We start from the raw sequence: 24103 nt of genomic DNA, 5'->3' as shown, positions 1-24103 counted from the left end.
CATGTTCTGTTCTGCAATATTTGAGAATCGTCCACTATAGAAACGAGACTCCGTAAGTTCAGGGACTTGAGAGTGGAACAAAAGACAGGGAAACTCAATCATCTCCTGAAAAGAGATGCAGCAATGTTGAGACTCACTCATTTGGCCCTGGGTCAAGTCGACCCAGACGAGTCAGGCCACGTCACCTCTATAGATGGAGAGAGCCCATAATCAAAAGCTCTATGGGGCCCACCAAGATGTCTGTGTTATTTCCACTCCATCCATCCATTTTGCCAGCTTATGTTAGGGCATAAGATTAAAAATCAGGCAGATTCACAGCTCAAGTGGACCACACCACAAGAAACAGTGTGATTGAACGCTGATGATATGTGTTTTCCCTTCATCCTAGTGGTAATGTCCTTATGAATGGGTAGACGGCATATAAACACCAGGGTAGGCCCTAGAAGATTTCAATGGTGGACGTTTCCATCCCCACTGTTTTCTATGATGTGGCAAACTCCAGTTTTGGATCTGCCTCATTTTTTCATCCCATGTCCTAACATGAGCTTGTGAAGCTGATGACGGATTGATTGTCACACATACATCATGTTGCATTCCACAGAGCTAGTGTTTGTTCCCCTTGTTTAGCGGTTAACGTAGCGACTAGCAGGCAAACACACATGAACAGCCATGCTCAATTAGTTGGCTCCACAAAATGGCAAGGAAACCATCAATATATGATTAAACATCACTCAGATATTTCCAACATAGTTCATACATGTTGCCCACAAAGTGGACCATCCCAATGTGTCGTTTCAGTCGAAACCATCATGAATAATTTGCAAATTATTTTTTTTAATTACAAAGAACTACGTAATTAATATGAAATTTACATTCCAATACCTTTTTCAAAAAGGTTTTCAAGCAGCTACCTCATCAATCCATATTATTATCATCCCACTAGCTTCGTTACATTTTTTTAATGGCCAGTTGGGTGTGTTTGTGTGAGCAAATGGGTCAGCTGCTTGGGTGGGCCCCATTGTGATGTTTAGGTAAAATCCATCCTAGCCACCAGGTGCATCACCTCATCTTAGGCCAAGGGCCCAAACATCACCCCCATCTGTGATTCAGCTGGACCACATGATTGGAAATAGTGTACATGGCAGATCACCTTCCAAATTGTTTTCCTTGGTATGGCCCACTTGAATCATGGATGGGCTTGACTTTTAGCCCCAGGAGTAAATATGTGTGTGGTATCTAATGGTTGGAGTGGATTTCATATAATCATCACAATGGGGTGGTGTAAAAGTCAAGTGTGTCTGTCTCTCTCCCAACTACTTTCTTTGGTGTGGCCCACCTAAATTACAAGTCATCATGATATTTTGGATCTGGACCTAAACTAGGATAACGCATCTAGTGGTCGGAGTAAATGTTACATAAACATCAGTTTGGGCCCCAAAAATCAAAGGTTCGTGCATCCTTTTGTAACCGTACAGAGAGTATTAAGGAAAAAAAAAAACGACCTGCATAGACTCCGATCTTAATTTTGACGGTGCCCACAATGATGTTTATGTAAGATCCACTCCGCCCATTAGATATTTAGTACCATACGAGGCCCAGAGGCAAAAAGATCAGGCTGATTTGTGATTTTGGTGGGCCACACCAAAGGAAACAGTTGGAAGACATACGTCCGCTCTTGATTTTAACGGGGCTCACCGTAATAATTATATGAAATTCACTCCAATCAATAGATTCCACAAAAACATTTAGGCCTATGTCCAAAAATTCATACCCAACCATAATTCTCATGGGACAAACTAATGGAAACAATTTAGAGGGCCGGTGTTGCCCTATACATTGTTTCCAATCATGTGGTCCACCGGAATCACAAATGGGAGCTGATTTTTTGGGCTCTTGGCCTAACATGGTGTGATGCACTGGTGGTTGGGGGATTTCACATGAACATCACTAGGGGCCCACTTGAGCCGCCCACCCATCTGCTCTCACAACTTCGTTATGGAAGGTAGTGGAATGATAATTTTATACATTAATGAGGTAGCTTTTTGAAAACCTTTTTAGAAAAGGTACCAAAATGTAAACTCCATATTAATTAGGTACTCTTATTTTTTCTTAAGACTTGGGGCCCATTTGGTAAAACTTATTTTCAACAATTATCACTGAAATGGGCTATTTTCAATGATTTTCCTTGTTTCAAATCGTTTGGCAAATCCAAAAATTTAACCACTTAATTCGGATTTCTATTGAAAAAATAGGATTTTTTTAAGCTTCCCTCATTTGACTTAACAGTTAATAAAGAATGCGGTAAGTAATTTTGAGTTACATCTCTTCGTAAATGGCAACTTTGCCCCTCGGCAACGAGCTTTCGTAGAACTAATAGCCATGTTGACATGTTGACATGGCAAAGTTCTTTGGCCCCCATCATGATGTGTGCATTATATCCACACCGTCCATCCATTTTGTCAGATCATTTTAGGGCATCAACCAAAAAATGAGGCAAACCCAAAGCTCAAGTGGACCACAGCATAGAAAGTTGCGAGGATGATGACGCCAACGCTGAAACCCTCCTAGAGCCCACCATGATGTTTATTTGCAATCAAATATGTTCATCACAAATATGGATGAAGGGAAAACAAAAATATCAGTTTGATCCAAAATTTGTGGCCCCCAAGAAGTTTTCAATGCTAGGCATTCAATCCCCACAGTCTTCTGTGGTGTGGTCCACTTGAGCTCTGGATCTACCTCATTTTTGGGCCGATGACCTAAAATGATCCTAAAAAAATGGATGGACAGTGTGGGACATAACACATACATGTTGGCGCGGCCCATGGAACTTTCCTACGTGAACATGTAACGACACGATTGTGCATTGGAAGAGATGCGAATTGCCTACGAAAGGCTCTCGCAAGAAGTTCTTCCATTGGAAAGTTAGGTGGGGCCCACTGTGATGTTTGTGGGAAGTACACTCCATCCATCCATACTATGAACTCATTTTAGGACACGACCAAAAATGAGGCAGACCCAAAACTTGAGTGGGCCATACGAGAGGGAAAAATGGGGAAAGAAATGCCTACTGTTGAACCATTTTGCCTATCGTTGAGCTTTGGATTTGGCTAATGACATAAAATGATCTTAAAAAATGGATAGACGATGTGAATCTGATGCATAATCATGGCGGAGCGGACAGAACTTTGCCACGTCAACATGGTAGCAAGCGTATTGCGGACAAGGAACGGATTAGGTGCAGCCCTTAGCATGGGGCCCACCTTAATGTTTGTATTCTACATCCACACTGTCTATCCATTGTTTTCATATCATTTTGGGGCATGAGCCCAAAATGAAGCAGATCCAATTCTCAAGTGGACCACGCCATAGCAAACAATGGTGATTGACCATTAATAGGCCACAAAAGTTTTGGATCAAGCTGATATTTGTCTTTTTCCCTTCATGGATGTTTTTTTTAAGCTTATCAACAGGTTTGATTGAAAATTAAACATTACGGTGGGCTCTAGGAAGTTTCTAATGGTGAGGCGTTCAATCACACCACTGTTTCCTATAATATGGTCCACCTTAGATTTGGATCTTCTTCATTTTTGGGTTAATGCACTAAGATGGTCTGTAAAAACAGATGAACAATGTGCATATAGAATACACACATCAAGGTGGGCCCCAAGGTAAGGCTGCACCATCTTGGGTGAGGTCGGGGCCTCAACTAATCCACTTCCTTGCGGAAGCGGTTTGCTGGGCGCGGATTGAGTACTACCTCCACCAGGACCTAGCTAGAGACGGATCGTCCTATCAGGCGATCTGTGGGGCCCACCATGATGTACATGGTTTATCCAAGTTGTCCATCCATTTTGACATATTATTTTTGGGCATGAGCCCAAAAAGGAGACAGATTGAAGGTTCAAGGGGATCACACCACATGAAGCAGTGGGGATTGAATTCCTACTGTTAAAAACTTCCTAGGGCCCACCATGACGTTTAATTGTCATCCAAGCTGTTCATAAGGCACATGTATGAAGGGAAAACATAAATATCAGCTTGATCCATAACTTATGTGCCCCCCAAGAAGTTTTCAATAGTAAGCTTTCAGTCCCCACTACTTCTTATGGTGTGGTCCACTTAAGCCTTCAATTTGCCTCTTAGGGCCCAATGTGATGTTTATTTCCCATCCAACCTATTGAGTATGTCGCGCAGACATGGATGAAGGGAAAAGGCAAACATCAGCTTGATCCAAAAACTTTTGTGGCCCCAAGAAGCTTTTAATGGTGGGCATTCAAATGCCACTATTTCCAATGGTGCAATCCACTTGAGATTTGGATCTACCTCATTTTTGGGCTCATGCTATAAATATAAGTTGGCAAAATGGTGGGATGGTGCGGATTTCACATAGACATCAAGGTGGGCCATCTATTTTTTTATGGCCAAGGGGATGGCATACACACGTAGGTTACATGGATTGTACATGACAGTGTTCTATGAGCCCCACCACGATGTATGTGTTTTATTCACACCGTCTTTCCAACTTATTTTAGGGCATGAGGCCAAAAAAAGAGCCCAATCCAAATCTTAGGTGGACCAAAACACAGGAAAAGTGGTGATTGAATGCCATCGATGGCATGGTTGCGATTGCCTAACCTGGCAATTGTTGAATAATGGATGATAAAAATTTGGTGCCATGGCATGGACGCAGATTGCATCCTACCCCCGCCTATCTTTAGCCACAAACGGGCAAATCTGTAGGGGGGCCACCATGATGTATCTGTTTATCCTCATCATCCATCCCTTTTCTCATGTCATTTTAAGGTATGAGCCAAAAAATGAGGCAAATTTAATGCTCAAGTGGACCACAACAAATAGAAAGCTTGGGTTGCATTAAATGCACAAAGCATTAAATGTAAAAATCATTTGTGGTGTGGTCCACTTGAGCATTGGATCAGCCTCATTTTTGGGCTCATACCTTAAAATGATCTAAGAAAAGGGATGAACGGCGTGGACAAACAAACACATCACGGTGGGACCTGCCCGTTTGTGGTAGAGAGGAGCGGGGTAGGACACAATCAACGTTCGCGTGGCACACCTATCAAATAAAATTTTGTATACGTGTGGCTCATTTATTCAACAAGACAGGAATAATTCTTTTCGAACCAAAGCATTTCTTTTCAAGGTCATCATACCAAAAGCATGTTGTAGGTGGGTCCACAAAGATGAATGGCCCAATATTTGCTAGTGTGCCATGTCATCATGTGTTGTGAGTCATATCTCGACAATAGGAGGTATATGATGCTCCACCTAGATATGAGGGAGTTGAAAGGCCGGGAAGTCTTCCCTGCCTCATTCTAGTGCCAACCCCTCGAGGGATGACATCTCTGTCAGTCACCCCTCTGATTCTCAAGCTTTGTCTTCCCTCCCAAATTCTCCTGCCACTTCCTCCCCCCAGTCTCGTGACTGGGCAAATCTGGGCCCCATCACCCTGTTTCACGACCCTGACCCCATCGATATCATTATCGCAGAACCTATTCAGATGTGTGCCGACTATCCGATTCAGCAGCAGATTAGTGATGTTCGGGATGGCAACACCATCTCTTCGCGGGACGATTTATTTGACTCTCTGCAAAGCAAGAAATGGATCAGGGACGCAGTTGGCCGTGTGGGCAGGTCCCTTGGGTTACGCTTCGAAGATCGTGATGAAGACTATACTGCTCTCTTCCTCTGCATTCAAAGCAGAGGCAGACCCTTGGCATCTCCTTCTTCTTCGTCTAAACAGACACACAGATCCATAGGAAACAGAGAACTCCAAAGTCTATTAGACAGTCCAGGTCTGCTTGCTGCCCCTTCATCCAGGCACAGTCGTAAGGGTAGTCGGGGTAGTTCTGTGCTCCAATGAAAATCATCTCCTGGAATGTGAGAGGGTTGGGCTCCAGACAAAAGCGGAGCCTCATTAAGGAGTCCATTAGCAGGAATGACCCGGACGTTATTTGCCTTCAGGAAACGAAGATCCCTTCGTTCAGCGATTCTCTCTTGGCCACGTTGTGGCGCGCTAAGGATGCTCGGTGGGTAGCTTTGGATGCTTCGGGTTCCTCGGGTGGCATCCTTATAGCTTGGAAATCTTCCAGATGGGAAGTCCTGTTAGTTGCCAAAGGAATCTTCTCGGCATCTATTGTTGTACAAGATAAGTCCTCTAAATTCTTCGGTCTCATTTCGGTGGTTTATGGCCCTAACAATGACTCCCTCAGACCTGCTTTTTGGGATGAATTGTCTGCCGCTAGACAGGCTTTCTCCGGTCCTGGCTGTTTTGTAGGTGATTTCAATGTTGTGCGTTTCGCCGAGGAACATTCTCGCAGAAGATGACCCATCCCCGCGATGATCTCTTTTTCCGACTGGATTCAAGCCCAAGAGCTGATCGACCTACCGCTCGTGGGATCTTCTTTCACCTGGACTAACGGACGCAGAAACCAGATCCAATCTAGGCTGGATAGGTTCCTCGTCTCCCCTGCCTGGCTAGAGGCCTTCCCCTCTGCGCTCCAACGGGCCCTCCCAAGAACCACCTCTGATCATTGCCCCATCATGCTATTGTTGGAAGACCTCAATTGGGGTCCGAAGCCATTTAAGTTCAATTCGTCGTGGTTACTTATCTCGGGTTTTCACCAAAAGGTCGAACAGTGGTGGGCTTCCTGCCATTCAGACGGATTTGCAGGGCATAAGTTATTATGCAAACTCAGGATGTTGAAAGACAAGATTAAAGTGTGGAGAGAGGTAGAAATGCGCAATCACGAGGCTGAAATGGAAGTTCTTCTCTAGGAATTACAGAGCATTGATTCTGACGCAGAGGGTGGCCCTTTAACGGCTGAAATCTTAAATAGACGTATTCAAATCATTCAGTCCATTTCTAATAAAGCTCTCGAAGAAGAAATTTCTTGGAAAATCAAATCCAGGGCTAGATGGATCTCTCAAGGCGACAGAAACACAGTTTTTTCACACCATTGCGAATATGCGATCCCGTGCAAACGCCATTCTCTCCATCTCTATCGATGGTGTCTAATCTGAAGACAGAAAGGAAATCTTGGATCACGCGGTCAAACATTTTAAGGACCTATCTGCTGATTGCTAGAACAGGCCTAATCTCGATGGCCTTGACTTCAAATCTCTCGATGATCATGATGCTGCTATTCTTGAAGGTCCTTTTTCTGAAGAAGAGGTGAAATTGGCTTTGCGCTCCATGGGTGGTGATAAATCCCCAGGTCCTGATGGCTTCCCCATGGCGTTCTTTCAATCCTTTTGGGATCTTCTCCATCATGATATGATGGATTTTTTCCACGAATTTTATCTCAAGGGCAGATTATCGAAAGGTCTTGGTGCCTTTTTCATTGCGTTAATCCCTAAGATAGCTGGTGCTAATTCTTTCGCTGATTTTCGGCCAATTAGCCTCATCGGGGGCCCCTACAAAATCCTAGCAGAAGTCCCGTCTCTCCGTCTATCTTCGGTGATTGAAAAGATTATTTCCAACTCTCAACATGCATTCATCAGGGGTAGACAGATAACTGACTGCGCGCTGATCGCAAACGAGTGTCTTCATTCCTGTTACAAATCCGGATCCAAAGTCATTTTCTGTAAGCTGGATATCGAGAAGGCATATGACCACGTTGACTGGGACTTCCTCCATTACCTCATGGGGCGCATGGGCTTCAGGACTACATGGCGTCGATGGATCAAGGCATGCATTGGATCCGCTCACTTCTCTGTTTTAGTCAATGGTTCCCCACATGGCTTTTTCAAAAGTTCGAGAGGCATCAGGCAAGGCGACCCTCTTTCTCCGCTTTTATTCCTTCTTGTAGGTGAAGCCCTCTCAGATGCTTGCTCGCGGGCAACAAGTCGGTATCCTCAAAGGCATTTCTATGCCAGGAATCCCTACCCCTATTTCTCACATCCAGTTCGCTGATGACACATTAATATTCTCGGAAGCGGCCCCCACATATATCGACAATCTTCATGATTCGCCTATCTGTTTTGAGGCAATTTCTGGTATGAAAATCAACATGTCGAAGTCCAAAATCTATGGCGTTAACATCTCGGACAAAGATCTATCCTATCTCGCTATCCGCATGGGTTGTGCGGCTGCCCATTTTCCTTCCACTTTTGTCGGCCTCCCTCTATGCATTGGTCATCCCCCCCCCAATTCTATGTGGGACAAAGTGGTTAACAGATTTCAGAAGCTCCTAGCCAGATGGAAATGTCATTATCTCTCCATGGGGGGTCGATTAACGCTTATCAAATCAGCTCTATCCAATTTACCAGTTTATTTCATGTCTCTTTTCCGATGCCCTTCCTCAGTTCTCCAACGGATCGACAAACTTCGTCGCGATTTCCTCTGGTCTGGTAAAGATTCCCAAAAGAAATTCCATCTCCTGGACTGGCATCACGTCTGCAAACATTTTCGGGAGGGAGGCGCTAGTATCAGAAATTTGAAATACATGAATCGGGCGCTTCTTGGTAAATGGTCTTGGAGATTGGCCTTAGATAACAATGCCCTCTGGAACGCTATTATCAAAGGAAAATACGGCAAATCTCTAGGTAACTGGTGGACAAAGGAATCTACATCCTATAGAGCCTCCTCTGTTTGGAAAGGGATCCTAAGAGCTAGAAAGGAAGTCATTGCTAACACTGGTTTTCGGCTTGGCGATGGCACTCTCAAAATTTTCTGGTACGATAAGTGGATGGGCAACGTTCCTCTTAAATCCCTTTTCCCGAATATCTATCGGCTTAGTTCTGATATGTCCATCCCTGTTGCTCGTTGTTATGAATTCCATCCTTCTGGTATTGTATGGTCCGTTGATTGTACTCGTAATCTTCACGATTGGGAAGTTGACGAATATGTGAACCTCCTCGATCGTCTTTATCAAATGATTCCGAATATTGTGGATCAGGATAGGCCGATCTAGCTCTTGGAAAAGTCCAGGTCCTTCTCAGTCAGATCTCTCCACTCTCTTCTTTGCTCGCCTCCATCCCTTTCGGAGTGCTCCGCTCAATTCATTTGGAAGTGTACCCGGCCCCTCCAAAATTCATCTGCTTCGCCCGGTTGGTTGGGAGAAAACGGATCCTTATTGTTGATAATTTAAGGAAGTGAGGCATGCAAATTGTTAATGTCTGTCTTTGTTGCATGAAGGCGGAAGAAACGGTCGAACATCTCCTCATGCATTGCCAATTTATCTCCAATTTATGGTCGATCGCATTCAGAAAATTCAAGGTCTCTACTTGTCTTCTGCAATCTCCGTCTGCGCTCTTGCCATTTTGGCATGGGTTTAAGTTCGGTAAAACCCAATCTCGGGTGTGGCGCATGATGCTTCTTGCTATTTGGTGGTCTACTTGGGAAGAAAGGAATAACAGGTGTTTCAACGATAACAGTTCTTCGGTCTATGCTGTTTGGGAGAGGGTGTTTCGTCTGGTTGTGGAGTGGTCTGTTTTAGTTGACGGTCTTTCTAGTCTTGACCTCTTATTTTTATCTTGTTAGTGGTTCTGTTATCTCAGCAGCCTTTTGTTTTTCCTTCTTTCTTCTTTAATGTATTTCTCTCGTTATCTTTAAAAATAAAATTAAAAATAAAATAATTTTAAAAAAAAAATTTGATGCTCCACCTAAGTATGGTTCATATCTCGGGTTTTCTTTGTACTGGTGGGCCCTTGGTTTCATGATCAACAATGCTGTCAACATGGGGGCCACTATGGATGGATCATGGAAAAATAACAATAATAAATAAATAAATAGTAGATGATCCTAACCTTTAAATCAGCCTTTATCAGTTAAATATGAGATGCTTAATTGTCCAATTCAAGGACACTAATCAAATGGTTATGATTATTCTATTAAGAAGAATATAGTACATAGTCTATCAATTGAAAGATCATGTTTGAGAGATGTATATGAATTGGGCATAGGTGTGCCAAATTTGGTGGCATGACAATAACATATTTTGTCCCATTCTCTAAAAAGATAGAAATTGATACGATAAGGGCAAATATGACAAACTACCAATTTTCAGACATTTATGGTTTGTGTTTGCCAAACAGATTTTTATTTTTATTTTTTTTAAGTGCTTAATTTCAGATATCAGGACTTTTTTCAGACAATTTACCAAATAGATTTTTCAGTGCTTATAAGTACTAAAATTTAGTACTTCAAGTTTTCAGCATTTAAATTAATTTTCAGACCTTATTTTTCAGTTTACCAAATTGCACCTTAGTTTTCTTGATTCTTCCATATTTTCTTTTTGTGGAATCATAAATAATAGCCTTGCCAAATTTTCCCATAATCCAAAATTTGTAAGTATTACACTAAAGAAGAAAGAGCAGATAAATCATCAATGAAGAACCCAAATTGACAACAACAAAGAGAGAGAGAGAGAGAGAGAGAGAGAGAGAGGTCAAATAGGGGGAAAAAACCACCTGCCGATCCATGCGGGACGCCATAGGACTCAAAGGTAGGACCTGCATCATAGATCGAGCCCTTATACTCAATCCCCTTCTTCTCATTAAAACTGGCCTTGATCGACCCACCCCATCTCCTCCCTTGCACATGCATCCGCTCGTACCCGTCCCCCTTAAACCACCCCTCCCTCTCCTCATTCACTTCATACTCCGGCCATGTAGCGGAGAACGGGGACCCGTCGGGCGGGGTCGGAAGTGCCCCGACGAAGGCGGCAAACGCGAGGTCATGGTTCCCGCAGAGGAAGACGTGGGACTGAGCAGGGAATCGGTCTGGGAGGGAGATGAGGAAGTCGAGGACACCACGGGTGTCGGGGCCGCGGTCACAGTAGTCGCCAAGGAAGATGATGAGGGCAGACCGGAAAGAAGGTGGGGGGATGGTGGATTGGAGGTGGGCCCACAAGTTTCGGAGCTTGGATATGTACCCATGGATGTCACCGATGCAGATGACAAGCCTAGGGGACGTTGTGAGGATTTCTGATTTTGTATTTTCTCCCATTCTCTATATAGATTTTGGCGGTTTGGTGGAGGAAAAGGTTCGGGTGAATCTTCTCTCTCTTAAATTTTTTGAGGTGTTTGTGTAAGACTGACGATTGGATTTTGTAGGAACGCGGAACAGGATCAGGTCGGTTTGCCAACACCCCTGGCGGCTGTGGGGGCACAACGTGCTGTACGTGGACGCGGCTTGAGTGGATCCCTGACTGTAGGGCCAGTGTTATGTACCTTGCATCCACGCCATTCATCCGTTTTGACATCTAATTTTAAGTTATGCTAGAAGGAAATAGTAAGATCCAAATCTTATGTGGACCACACTACAGTAAAAAGTGGTGATGGAATGCTCGCCATTAAAAACTTCCGAGGGGCCACGAGAACGTTTATTTGAACCTGTTGATAAAATGGGACCTTCGAACATACACATCTACTTCATTCGGAACTTTTGTGCCCCCAAGAACTCTTCAATGAGCTTTTTCCGACTATATGCTTCACTTTTAAGCTACCGTCCTCTCTCCATCCTCCAAACTTACTTTACCAAATTATGATACTTTATAGCTACCGGCCTCTCTCTGCCCTCCAAACTCTATACTTTTCTACGATGCATTTTTACTATACCAAAATACCCTTGCTTTATTAGAAATGCAGTTTTTGAAAGTTGATGCAAGCCTCAGGTGAAATCTATGGCTGCCAATTATAACCATAGCTATAGACAAACATGAATTTCAATTCAGCGAGCCTAACATGAAATTCACCGTGCCTAACTTAAAATTCATCAAGCCTAACTTGAAATTAACTAAGCCTAACTTGAAATTTACCGAACCGAACATAAAATTGACAAAGCCTAACGTGAAATTGAACAAGCCTACTATGAAATTCATCGAACCTAACGTGAAATTCACCGAGCCTAACTTGAAATTGACCGACCTAACTTGAAATTCACCAAGCCAAATATGAAATTGACCGAGCCTAACGTGACATTGAACGAGCCTACAATGAAATTCATCGAGCCTAACTTGAAATTCCCCGAGCCTAACTTGAAATTCACCGAGCCGACCATGAAATTCACCGAGCCTAACCTTAAATTGAACGAGCCGACCATGAAATTGAGTGAGCCTAACATGAAATTCAATGGCGTAAACATCAATTTCTCATGAAGCTCGGTGAATTTCATTTGAAGCTCGGTGAATTTCAAGTTAGGCTCGATGAATTTCATGTGAAGCTCGATGAATTTCACTCACTTCTCAGTCAAGTTCACCCACTTCTCGGTCAATTTTACTTACTTCGCGGTCAAGTTCACTTACTTCGCAGTGAATTTCACTCACTTCGCAGTGAATTTCACTCACTTCGCGGTCAAGTTCACTCACTTCGTGGTGAATTTTACTCACTTCGCATTCAAGTTCACTCACTTCGTGATCAATTTCACTCACTTCGCGGTCAAGTTTACTCACTTCACAGTGAATTTCGCTCACTTCGCGGTCAAATTCTCTCACTTCGTGGTCAAGTTCTCTCACTTCGCGGTGAACTTCACGCACTTCGCGGTGAATTTTAATCACTTTGCGGTCAATTTTACTCACTTTGCAGTGAATTTCACTCACTTCGCGGTGGATTCCAGTCACTTCACGGTCAATTTCACTGACTTCGCGGTCAATTTCACTCACTTTTCAGTCAAGTTCACTCACTTTGCAATCAATTTCACTCACTTTTCGGTCAATTTCACTCACTTCGCGGTCAATTTCACTCACTTCGTGGTTAAGTTCACTCACTTTGCGGTGAATTTCAATTACTTCACGATTAAGTTCACTCACTTCACGGTGAATTTCACTCCTCAGTCAAGTTCACTCACTTCGCAATGAACTTCACTCACTTCTCAGCTAAGTTTACTCACGTCGAGATCAATTTCACTTACTTCGGGGTCAATTTCAATCACTTTGTGGTCAATTTCAACGAGCCTAACGTGAAATTTAATGAGCCTAATATGAAATTCTACGAGCCTAACATGAAATTAAACGAGCCTAACATGAAATTTAACGAGCCTAACATGAAATTCAACTAGCCTAACGTGAAATTCAACGAGCCTAACATGAAATTCACTAAGACAAATATGAAATTCACAATATTAACATCTTTTATAGTAATTAATTACATGGGTTTAAAGTTTTCAAGTTTGAGTTGAAAAGAATGCCAGGGTAGCCTAATCGACCTAAAACTTAATATTTATAGTAAAAATGAAAATAAAATGGGTTTTTGGCCATCGATCTAATGGAATCTCGCAAATCTGCTATGTTGGTTGGTTCAATCAGCTTCTCTTACCCCAAAATCATATATGATATGTCAAAAAACTCATTCCCGTTTGTAACATACGACTATTTTAAGGTTAGACGGACAGGCAGCAAGTCGAGGTCGATATGATTTTAGGGTAGGAGAAGCTGATTTATCCAACCAACCTAGCGAATTTGCGAGATTCCATTAGATCGATGGCTAAAAGCCTATTTTATTTTCGTTTTTACTATAAATATTAAGTTTTAGTTCGATTAAGCTACCCGACATTCTTCTCAACTCAAACTTGAAAACTTTAAACCCATGTAGTTAATCACTATAAAAGATGTTAATATTGTGAATTTCATCTTCGAATCGATGAATTTCATATTAGGCTTTCTAAGTACTAATCACACTATTGTTTGTCAAATTTCGGTGAGACAAAAGAACTTATAAGACGGAAAGTTCACCTTCAAGTGAATCAAGATGGAAAGCACCTTCAAGTACAAGTCATGAAGTTGGAAAGCTCAAGTTGAAATGAGTTCAAGTTTTACTACACTTATCGTAGAAGATCAAGTGTTTACACTTCAAGTATGAGATCAACTTTACTTTAATGAAGATTCAAAAAGAAGATTCATGCTTTATACTTCAATGTCCAGTCTTCTCAGGAACAATAGACTCTAGAAAGACCTTATACTTAGGTGCTTTCAAAAGCTAAACTTATATGGGTTTTTATACTTTGGTTAAGTTTAAGTTCGATAGTCTTGGCCTTGGTTCGACTAGTCTAAGTCGTGGCTCGACCAGTCTAAGTTAATCTTCAGCCAGTCCAAGTTTGAAATCCAAAAACGGATATTTCTGGTGGTTTCTCGACCAGTCGAAGAGGGACCTTCAACCAGTCGAGGGGTACTCGACTCGAAGTCCAGCAACTAAATATTGGCACCCTCGACCAGTCAAGCAGGGCCTTTGACCAATCAAAAAACAGTTTTATCCGATCGCGCCCAAATTTTAAATTTTTGTTAGATCTTAGACGAGTCTAATGAGACCTTAGACGAGTCGAAGCAATAGCTTTTCTAACTATAAATGGAGGCCTTCTCTCATTATGAATTAATTCATTCAAGCTAAGAAAAGCCCTTGCCTAGAGATAAAAGTCCCCACTATCTTGCTATTGCATGGTATTTTGGTATTTTAATATTTTATTTACATAGCTTTTTGTTTTTTATTCCTTGATCTCTTTTCATGAATCTTACTCTTTAAAAATAGAATAATCACTCTTCTTTGAGATCTGAGGAATTCAAACAAGTAGCCTTTGGTTTGAATTAATTTAAAATCAATCTAAAACTTAGAACCCTTGTTTGTATTACTTGACATTGAACATTTTACTTCAAGCAAAGCAGTTCTAGGGCTACATAAAAAATGTCTTCAAAAAGAAGATAAGTACAATTCTATTATTTGTATTTTGGTTTCTTTAAGATAGTCAGAAAATCTCATGTATTGGTTTTGACTGAGATAACCAGAAAATCTCAGTGTGGGTTTTTTTTTATTGTGATAGCCATTGTAAAATCACAACTATATTAGGTTTTAAGGTGAACCTATAAAAACATTATTTTCAGTGAACGCCAATATCACGTGGGTTGTGATTGTTAAGAGTGGAGAAGGCGTGGCTATTTGAGAACAGTTGGTGTATACACCGAACCACTATAACTCCTGGTGTTATGGTGAATATTTAATTTTTGTATTTGTGGTGAATGATTGTAATTTTATTTATGCATTGGTGAATGATTGTAATAGATAAGTTTATTATCTCTTGCTTGGTTTGAAGTCTTGATCCTTACAAACGTTCGTGAAATCAAGTTGTCCTACCTAAAACTTTGTTTTTGGTGTAAAGTTGTCCTACGAACTAAGTTTGAATCAATTTTTCAATACTAGTGCTATTAAGATTTGCGATTTATTTTGATTTATTTATTATTTCTTTTTACTTGGCATTGTCCTATTCACCCCCCCTCTAGGATTGTTAAGCTCACCTTTTTCAGGCTCATTGAATTTCACGTTAGGCTAGTTGAATTTCATGTTAGGCTCGTTGAATTTCATGTTCGGCTCATTGAATTTCATGTTAGGCTCATTGAATTGCACGTTAAGCTCCCTCAATTTCACGTTAGGCTCGTTGAATTTCATGTTAGGCTTGTTGAATTTCACGTTAGGCTCGTTGAATTTTATGTTGGCTCGTTGAATTTCACATTAGGCTCGTTGAATTTGACCGCGAAGTGAGTGAACTTGACCGCGAAGTGAGTGAGATTGATCACGAAGTGAGTGAAATTGATCGAGAAGTGAGTGAAATGCCTTGGAAAATCTCCAAGCATCATAGACATCACCTCTTTGGCATTTTTTCAGTCGAGTAGTCTATTTGCTCCTAATGGGGTTGGAAGTTTTTCATATTGGATATTTTTGGTGCAGGGGTTGTCAATCAGTGGGGCCCATATATATCAACCATTTGGATCACCAAAGCGTGGCTTTGAATGGGACAAACTAAAAACCTGGGTGCACCATAGGTATAGGCAGGTTGAGCACTGCATAGTGCCTCATACTATAGATATATATGGTTTTTTGTATACACTCGTTTTCCATCCCGACAAGTGTGGTCATTTCTGCTCCACCTGATTTGAAAATTTTAAACTCCAATGTCCCACACGTACAGTTTTTTAAGAAAGGCATTGATGTGAGAGAGAGAGAGAGAGAGAAAGAGATGGATTATCTATAGGAAGAGAAAGGAAAAGGAGAATCTACATGACTGAATACCGTTACGAAATACCTTGTCTATGGGGCTCGCCGTGATAAAGCCCCCATGAAATTCACCGAGCCTATCATGAAATTCATCGAGCCCAACTTGAAATTGACCGAGCCTAACATGAATTTCACTGAGCCCAACTTGAAATTGACCGAGCCTAACATGAATTTCACCAAGCCGAACTTGAAATTGATTGAGCCTAACATGAAATTGACCAAACCCAACATGAAATTGACCAAGCCTAACATGAAATTGACTGAGCCCAACTTGAAATGATCGAGCCTAACATGAAATTCACTAAGCCCAACATGAAATTCACCGAGCCCAACATGAAATTCACCGAGCTTCACATGAAATTCATCGAGCTTCATGTTGATTCACCGAGCTTTATATGAAATTGACCGAGCTTAACATGAAATTGACCAAAACCAAACATGAAATTGACCGAGCCTAACATGAAATTCACCAAGCCCAACTTGAAATTGACCAAGGCAAATATCAAATTCACCGAGCTTAACATGAAATTCACCAAGCTTCACATGAAATTCACCGAGCCTAACTTTAATTTGACCGAGCCAAACTTCAAATTGATCGAGCTTCACATGAAAGTGACCGAGTTTCAAATGAAATTGACCGAGCTTCAGGGTCAGTATCCTCATTTAATATTTAGAAGTTCATAATTTAAACAAAATATATAGAATTTTTATACACTATAAATTTAATACATAACAAATTGTGATTCACTATAAATTTTACACGAAATATCTATTACAAAAAAAAATTCATCTTTTTATAAAATTTTCCTCTTCCTCCCATGCCTAAGACAAATATCATTTATGCACAACACTCAAACAATCATATGATATTGAATTCCTCCAAATTGGAGTGAATTTTTACATATTTGTGTCCCGCTAAAGTGTAACCGCTGCACAATATGTCAATATAGTCATAGCCATTCATCTCCTTCAGTGCCGATCTATCTTGAATGGTGGTCCAGCTCTTCCTGTCAAGCGCAGACGTGTCACCCATCGCATGGAAGATAATGGGGAGCACCTCGGTCATTGACTTGATCTTTTCCCTGTACTTTGTGAGTGCATTCATATACAAACTATCGTACAGAATGATCTCTCATTTTCTTAGGTAGATCACCATAAAAACCAATGTGAACTATCGTGATTGACGGGTACATACATGTAACGCCTTGAAAATTGGGGGTCGAGTAGAAGTCTAACTCCCGAGTTCCAACGCATCACTTATGCAACATATTTAATGATGATTAAATGTTGTTTGTATTAGTGCATAAAACATGAATAAGATTAAGCCAAATTAGCAAAACATAATCCAGGGACAGTTGTAATACGCAAGTGGAAGACTGACTCAAATATGTATAACTTTATAAATCAGTATAGGTCCCCAAAGTATGTAGGCATTGCCTAGTCAATAATTACATATATTGTTTCGAAATACAAAATGTAAAAAATGTAATAGTCCACTACAAGTATAACCTTGAAGCCCCGCCGATCAGAACGGTCTATGTAAACCTGCCTGAATACTGCATATATGAGAAAGCATCCTCGTCGTCTGCAAAGTCCGTCTCTGCCTCATCAGTCGGGTCTCCATCTGCAACTAAGACAGAGTCTGGTTGGTGTTTAAAACAGTCCCGTAACGTGAGAGTGAGTGATCAACTTAGTGGAACAATAAAGCAACAGTTAACATGTTATCAATTCAGTCAAGCAGTAATGATAAAACAATACAATCAAACATCCCCAAGTACTCTGATTAATGCAAGAATGGTATGTATAAATGATGCATACCCTCTCCTGCACTCCCTCTGCGATCTTCATCTAACGGTCGCGCATGTCAGTTACTTCCTCGTGCTCTCTACTCAACGCCAAACGGCACATGTAGTGCGGTGCATGAACATGATTGCCAAGTTCTTATTAGTCCTTTTCATACAGCAAGATTGGGAAGCTAAGGTACCTCTCTTATATCAATTCCCAAACGATGATCCATTCTAGGGTCATCAATCCTAGTAAATCTCATACGATGTTACGATTCTAGGTCGCTACAAAGGGCTCGTTACCTTATCAGTGTAGGCCTAGTTTATACTATTGTTGCTATGGAAAGGCTCGTCACCTTTACACAGTCTTAGTATACGCTCGAGGTCACTACAAAGGGCTTGTCACCTTATCAGTGTAGGTCGACAGCTCGAATACAATGTCCCATACCACTGTATTCGGCTCACGAGGCTGTGTTGCTCACTGGACACTACAGGGAGGCTCGTCACCCCAGCATAGGCCAACAGCTCGACCACGGTGTCCCATACCACCATGCCCGGCTCATGAGCCTTAGCGGATCGAGATACCAAGGTTAAAGGAGTTTTCACTGGTGAGTTTGGTACCTTAGATTCAAGCAGTAGTGTCCATACATGGTGAACATACATCGGGTCAATCGGGTTACTCGACGAGCTTGGCTAGTACGAGCACACATCGAATTGATCGACATGGAGTGCATGAGCACTCCATGTGGCCTAACTACTGTCAGCAACCAAAGTATGGCTCCGACTCATCGAACACATCCTGTGGGGTGAAAACAACCTTAACCACCAAATCAGGGCCTGTTACCAATTGCCTAGACTAAGTCATAGTCCTAATCACACTCAGTTGCAGTTTATATATCACATATGATATGCATAGCAGCATTACACAACAGTTTAACCATTTCAAGCATTTAAGCATTTCATGAAAGACATAATACACATGTTATCTTACCTAGGCATTACTTCCACAAATCACATAGTAAGAAGATAGGTTACATAAAGGAAACTATAGTTATAGAGAAGGGGATTGAGAATCTTATCTCAATACTCTCATTTCAAATATTTAAACAAGCATTTCCTCATACAGGCATTTTATCAAACACTTACACTACACATATCACATACATATATTAATTTACTTAAAACGTATATTATAGCAAATCCTTTCACATAAGAGTTGCAACACATACAACGATCATGTATTACCAAACATCCATCATAACAAGTACTAATCATAATTCTATATTCATTCAGACATTTCAACAAACACTCAGTCTACACACTTCAACATACATGACATATGTTGGTTATAACAGGTGTTAGGGCAAACCCTTTCACCACGGAGTTGTCACATATACAACAACCATATATCCACGACGAATAATCATGGCAAGCACGAATCCAAATTCCATACTCAATCATATCAACAAACATAAGAATGTACTATATTCAACGTAGTTCATATATATGTGTAAAGTGCGGGAAACATCATGTCTAAGCATGTGATAGCAATTCAAGTCAGTCATAAATCATTAACTGACATTGAAAGCCTTGAAAACCATAACCTAAACATTTATAGTCTGCACCTTACGCCGGTAAACGCGTAACGAATTTGTTTAAAACACTTAGACTTTGTCAACGACAGATTGGCAACTTACAGCATGAAATAGGTTAGCTATTCCATTACTTACAATGTTTGAAACCCTATAACAGGTTAGGGTTAGGTTTTCTTACCTAAGTACGGAGTCGGAATCGCCGGAATAGCGATGTAGAAGCGGTAGTTAAACCCGAGGAGCAATGGGATCGAATCCCAGGAGGAATCTCCAACTCACTCTCTCACTTTCTCTCTCTTTCCTTTCCTTTTCCTCTACTCTCTTTTTTAGGGTTTTAGAATTCATATGGAATATGAGAGAGAGAGTTTAAGGCCCTTATATAGGCCAAGAACTGATGGGAATGGCCCCGGGACTAAAATATACTTAGGTTATATCCAAAGGGTGTCTGTTTCAGCCCATCGGAGCACTTCTGGTGGCCCCTTTTCCACATGCGGTCGGACTTAAGCTCCCTGACATTGGATTTAGGTCAGGCTGAGTTTTCACTCCGATCGGGTTTGCAGATCGACCGTGGCGGACCAGTTTCAGTTCAACGGTCACGGTCACTCGATCAGGGCCACAAGTACATGGCCATGTATGGGACATTTTTTCTAATCTGAGGGTGTATTTAGGTCAGATTCTGATGGTCTGAATCCTTATATTTGGCCCCCAAGCGACACGACTCAGATTACTTAAATTCGGATTTCATTTATAAAGATATTCACGTTTCTCACACACTTTGCTCCGGGCTCAAGTTGTACATTTCTAAACACAATTAAGACTTGATTTCTGAGGGTGTTGTCAAGTCCAATAATGCGGTCATAACTGTATAGTTTTGCGGTCATCAGACTTTCGATGTGCAGTCCAGATCCGATACGGAGTTTCGGTGTGCTCCCGAGAGCAACCGGGTTTAGGGATGGATTCTAGATTTTAGGGTAATGTAGCATCAATGATACTGCACGGTTTGGATCTTGCAGATCATATTTAAAGTGATTAGTGCTAATTTCACAAGTACTCTAGTTTAGCACTTACTAATATTAGCCTAATTTCTAAAGTTTTGGTCCTGGGTGATTTCTGCCTGAGGTGGTACTCGGGTCCTTGTACGGATTTTTCTGAAACGTTACAATACACCTGTTCATTTTTGACAGAATAATATATTATTAAAGATATAATAGAAAAAGATACAGTTAGTATTGATGATTTATAACAAAAACATTACTTGTTCATAGCACCACATTGCCTTGACATCTTCTCGTTGTCTTGCAATTGCACAGACAATGACTTTATCGATAAGTAATTTCCATCTCTATGAATTTCAAAGGCATCCCCCATATCTTAAATACAAGGTTGTCTCTATATCTTACAAAAAGAATGTGATATAAAGCTCCTATGAATCTAAAGGGTGAAGTGTGCAACAAAAAAGAAAATGGGGACTGCCTAAAAAGATTTAGCCGGCTATCGTCCTTCTCCAACCCACACTTAACCATATCAAACCACCATCTAAGTGAACACTTGCATGATAAGTTTGGGACTCTAGCAAAAGAATCAACACCTACAAGAATGAATTGCAAAATATAATAAAAATAAATTTCAATAATTAGTTTTGTAAAGCATGATGTAAAAAATAAAAAATAATTTAAGTCGATCAAGCACTTCATGAGAATATTGCTAGTCGGGGATCTTCACCAATGAAATTCATGTTCGTCTCGGTGAATTTCATGTGAGGCTCGATCAATTTCATGCTACGCGCGGTCAATTTCATGTTACCCTTAGTCAATTTCATGTAAAGCTCAGTGAATTTCAAGTGAGGCTTGGTGAATTTCATGTTCGGCTCGGTTAATTTCATGAAAGAAATTAACCGAGCCTCAAATGAAATTGACCGCGCTTAATATGAAATTCACCGAGCCTCACATGAAAATGACCGAGCTGAACATGAAAATGACCGAGCTGAACATAAGTCAAATTGACATCTTCAACTGAGTTAAATTGACTGTGAACATCGTGAAATTAACTGAGGACTCACTTAAATTGACTGAGCCTCAAATGAAATTGACTGCGATTAACATGAAATGCACCGAGACTCACATGAAATAAACCAAGCCTAGCATGAAAATGATCGAGTGAAACATGAGTGACATTGACTAAGCCTTAAATGAAATTGACCGTGCTTAACATGAAATTCACTGAGCCTCACATGAAATTGACGAAGCCTAGCATGAAAATGACCGAGCCGAACATGAGTGAAATTGACCGTGAACATCGTGAAATTGACCGAGGACTCAGTTAAATTGACCGAGCCTCAAATGAAAATGACCAATAACTTAGTGAAATTGATCTTGAACATCGTGAAATTAACCAAGGACTCGGTTAAATTGACCGAGCCTCAAATGAAAACGACTGAGAACTTAGTGAAATTGACCGCAAATATCGTGAAACTGACCGATAACTGAGTGAAATTAACCAAGAACTCGCTTAAGTTGGTGAAATTGATAGCGAACTGTGTTAAATTGAATGATAAGTGAATGAAATTGATCGAGAACTCGCTCATGAAGTTGTCACTCAATTTTTGCAAGTTCTCGATCAACATGATGCCAATTTCAAGCAGTTATCGATCAATTTGACTCAGTTCTGGGTCAATTTCACAAAGTTATCAATATAGATGTCAATTTCAAGTAGTCCTCGGTCAATTTCACTTACGCCTCAACCAATTTAGCTCAGTTTGCGGTCATTCTAGCTCAGTTCGTGGTCAATTGAACTCAATTCACGGTGAATTTCAGTCAGTCCTTGGTCTATTTCACTCAGTCTTCGTACAGTTACACTTCGGTGTTTGATATTTGATAAAAAAAGGCATCAATGTGTGCCATTTGAGCATTGAATTTGCATCATTTTTCAGCTCATGCCATAAAATGTATAAATAAAATAGTTAGACAGTGGACCGTGGGGATATATCATATAAAATACAGTGGGGTCCACATAATGAAGTCGAGACAGTGAAATATACTTGTCATTCGTAGCTTCTTTGATAGGCGTTTCGATAAGAAAATAAATGCATTTGATTTGGGGGATTTATTCAAAGATAACAAAGAAAGAGTGAGAGAACAATGATCACAAGTGTTGAGGCATGAAAAAGAGTGAGAGAGAAGAAAGCAGGAGCCGTTGTGCGGAAATCAGCCGTTGTGCGAAAATCAGCATTAAGAAGTAGATTACCACACAAAGGAGTCTGCGCGAAGGAATCCGCACAAGAGCAGTGCTCACAAAGGAGTCACCGCACAGAGGGATTAACTCACAAAGGGGAGCGCACAGCAAAGTTGGCACAAAGGGGGAGCGCGCAGTGCTTACGTGGCACATTCACACATGTGAGAGGGCTATAAATACCCCTCGACCCCTCTAAAGGGGTCACTAGCAAACAATAGGAGAGGAGTAGACCAAGGAGAGAGGAAGGTAGAACCCCTTGTTTGTTGTGCAGAACAGTTGTTGTGCGGCGCACAACGCTCGTTGAGCACAAAGGCCTCCAGTGCACAAAGGCCTCCAACGCACAAAGGCCTCCAGCACACAAAGGCTCTGGCGCACAACATGCTCAATGCATAATGGACTCCTTTAGTTTACAATGGCCTTCCACATAATACTTGATATAATCAAATATTTGCTTCATATTACAACTTGTAAACGTTCTATTTTGGAATCAAAGGATAATGGGATGTAAAAGAACTTGGAATAAATAAATGAATAAAGTGATTATCTTTCTTGTCTTATTCTGTTAATTATAAAGTGAGTAAAATTTCCCAAATAAAAACCCCTTTGTTTCTTGTTCGAAACAACAAGTTATCTATTCATTCTGAGTTCATTTACATCCTCAGATTCCCTTGATTCTGAAAATAGAGTACAATCAATGCAACACAATGAATGAAATAGAAGGCAGTCTGATGGCAATTTTGGTAGCATGTCGATGTTTTTATTGTTCATCGCAAAGGCAGATGAGTCATGCAGACTTAAAGCCCTTGATTTGGTTGTGTGATAGGCATTGATCATTCTTTCACTTATCCTTTCAGTCGTACGGACATACTCTTCTTTCTCCTGGAGCTCTTTCTCTGTGCTTCACATTTCCTTTACTTTCTCATTATGAATCCGGCAACTGGCACACTTGATCAAGGAAAGGGCATTTGGGCAAGCATACTGACTAGTACACAATTTAAGAAGAGATGAAAACTTCATGAACTTGGGTCGTGTCATATTTCTGTTGTGCCATAATTTCGTTGTGCGGATCTTCCATAATGCTCCACTTTTCTCTCTCCTCTGGGAGTTCCTTGAGACTCTCCAACTTCTGTCTGTCCAAATGAAGATGGGAGAGGGGTATTTATAGGCGTTTCACACATGTGAAGGCTATTTACGCACAATAGGGTGCGCACAACAGCTTTCAGCGTGTAACAACTTCCAGTGCGTAATAACTTCCAACGCGCAATGCCTTCTGGCGCACAACAGCTTCCAGCAAGCAACACCTTCCAGCGCATAACATCTTCCAGCGCGTAATGCCTTCCAGCACACAACAACTTCCAGCGCGCAACAACTTCCAGTGCACAATAGCTTCCAGCACACAGTAGCTTCCAGCGTATAGTAGCTTCCTGCGTACAACATCTTCTAGCACGCAATGCCTTCTAGCGCTCAACAGCTTCCAGCACGCAACAGCTT

The 24103-nt window shown here is 41.2% G+C and overlaps 1 protein-coding gene across 3 annotated transcripts in view; it reads right to left on the bottom strand.

Moving 5' to 3' along the window:
- LOC131251254 (tyrosine-protein phosphatase RLPH2-like) overlaps window positions 1–11133 on the bottom strand; it is a 38463-nt gene extending 27330 nt beyond the window's left edge. The window contains exon 1 of one of the 3 annotated variants that reach the window (XR_009173705.1): window positions 10438–11131. Coding sequence is in view for 2 of the 3 variants with exons in the window: in XM_058251881.1 (XP_058107864.1) it covers window positions 10438–10975 (538 nt within the window). In the remaining variant the exon portion in view is untranslated. Of the gene's footprint in view, window positions 1–10437 lie in introns of all 3 variants that reach the window. The other 2 variants (XM_058251881.1, XM_058251872.1) reach the window with 2 other exon arrangements.
- Between the last annotated feature and the right edge of the window lie 12970 nt (window positions 11134–24103).

This window comes from Magnolia sinica, chromosome 1 (genome assembly GCF_029962835.1).
Source record: "Magnolia sinica isolate HGM2019 chromosome 1, MsV1, whole genome shotgun sequence".
NCBI classification, from domain to species: Eukaryota; Viridiplantae; Streptophyta; class Magnoliopsida; order Magnoliales; family Magnoliaceae; genus Magnolia; species Magnolia sinica.
Note: the sequence above shows the minus strand (reverse complement) of the source record. Positions and strands in the feature narration are given on the sequence as shown.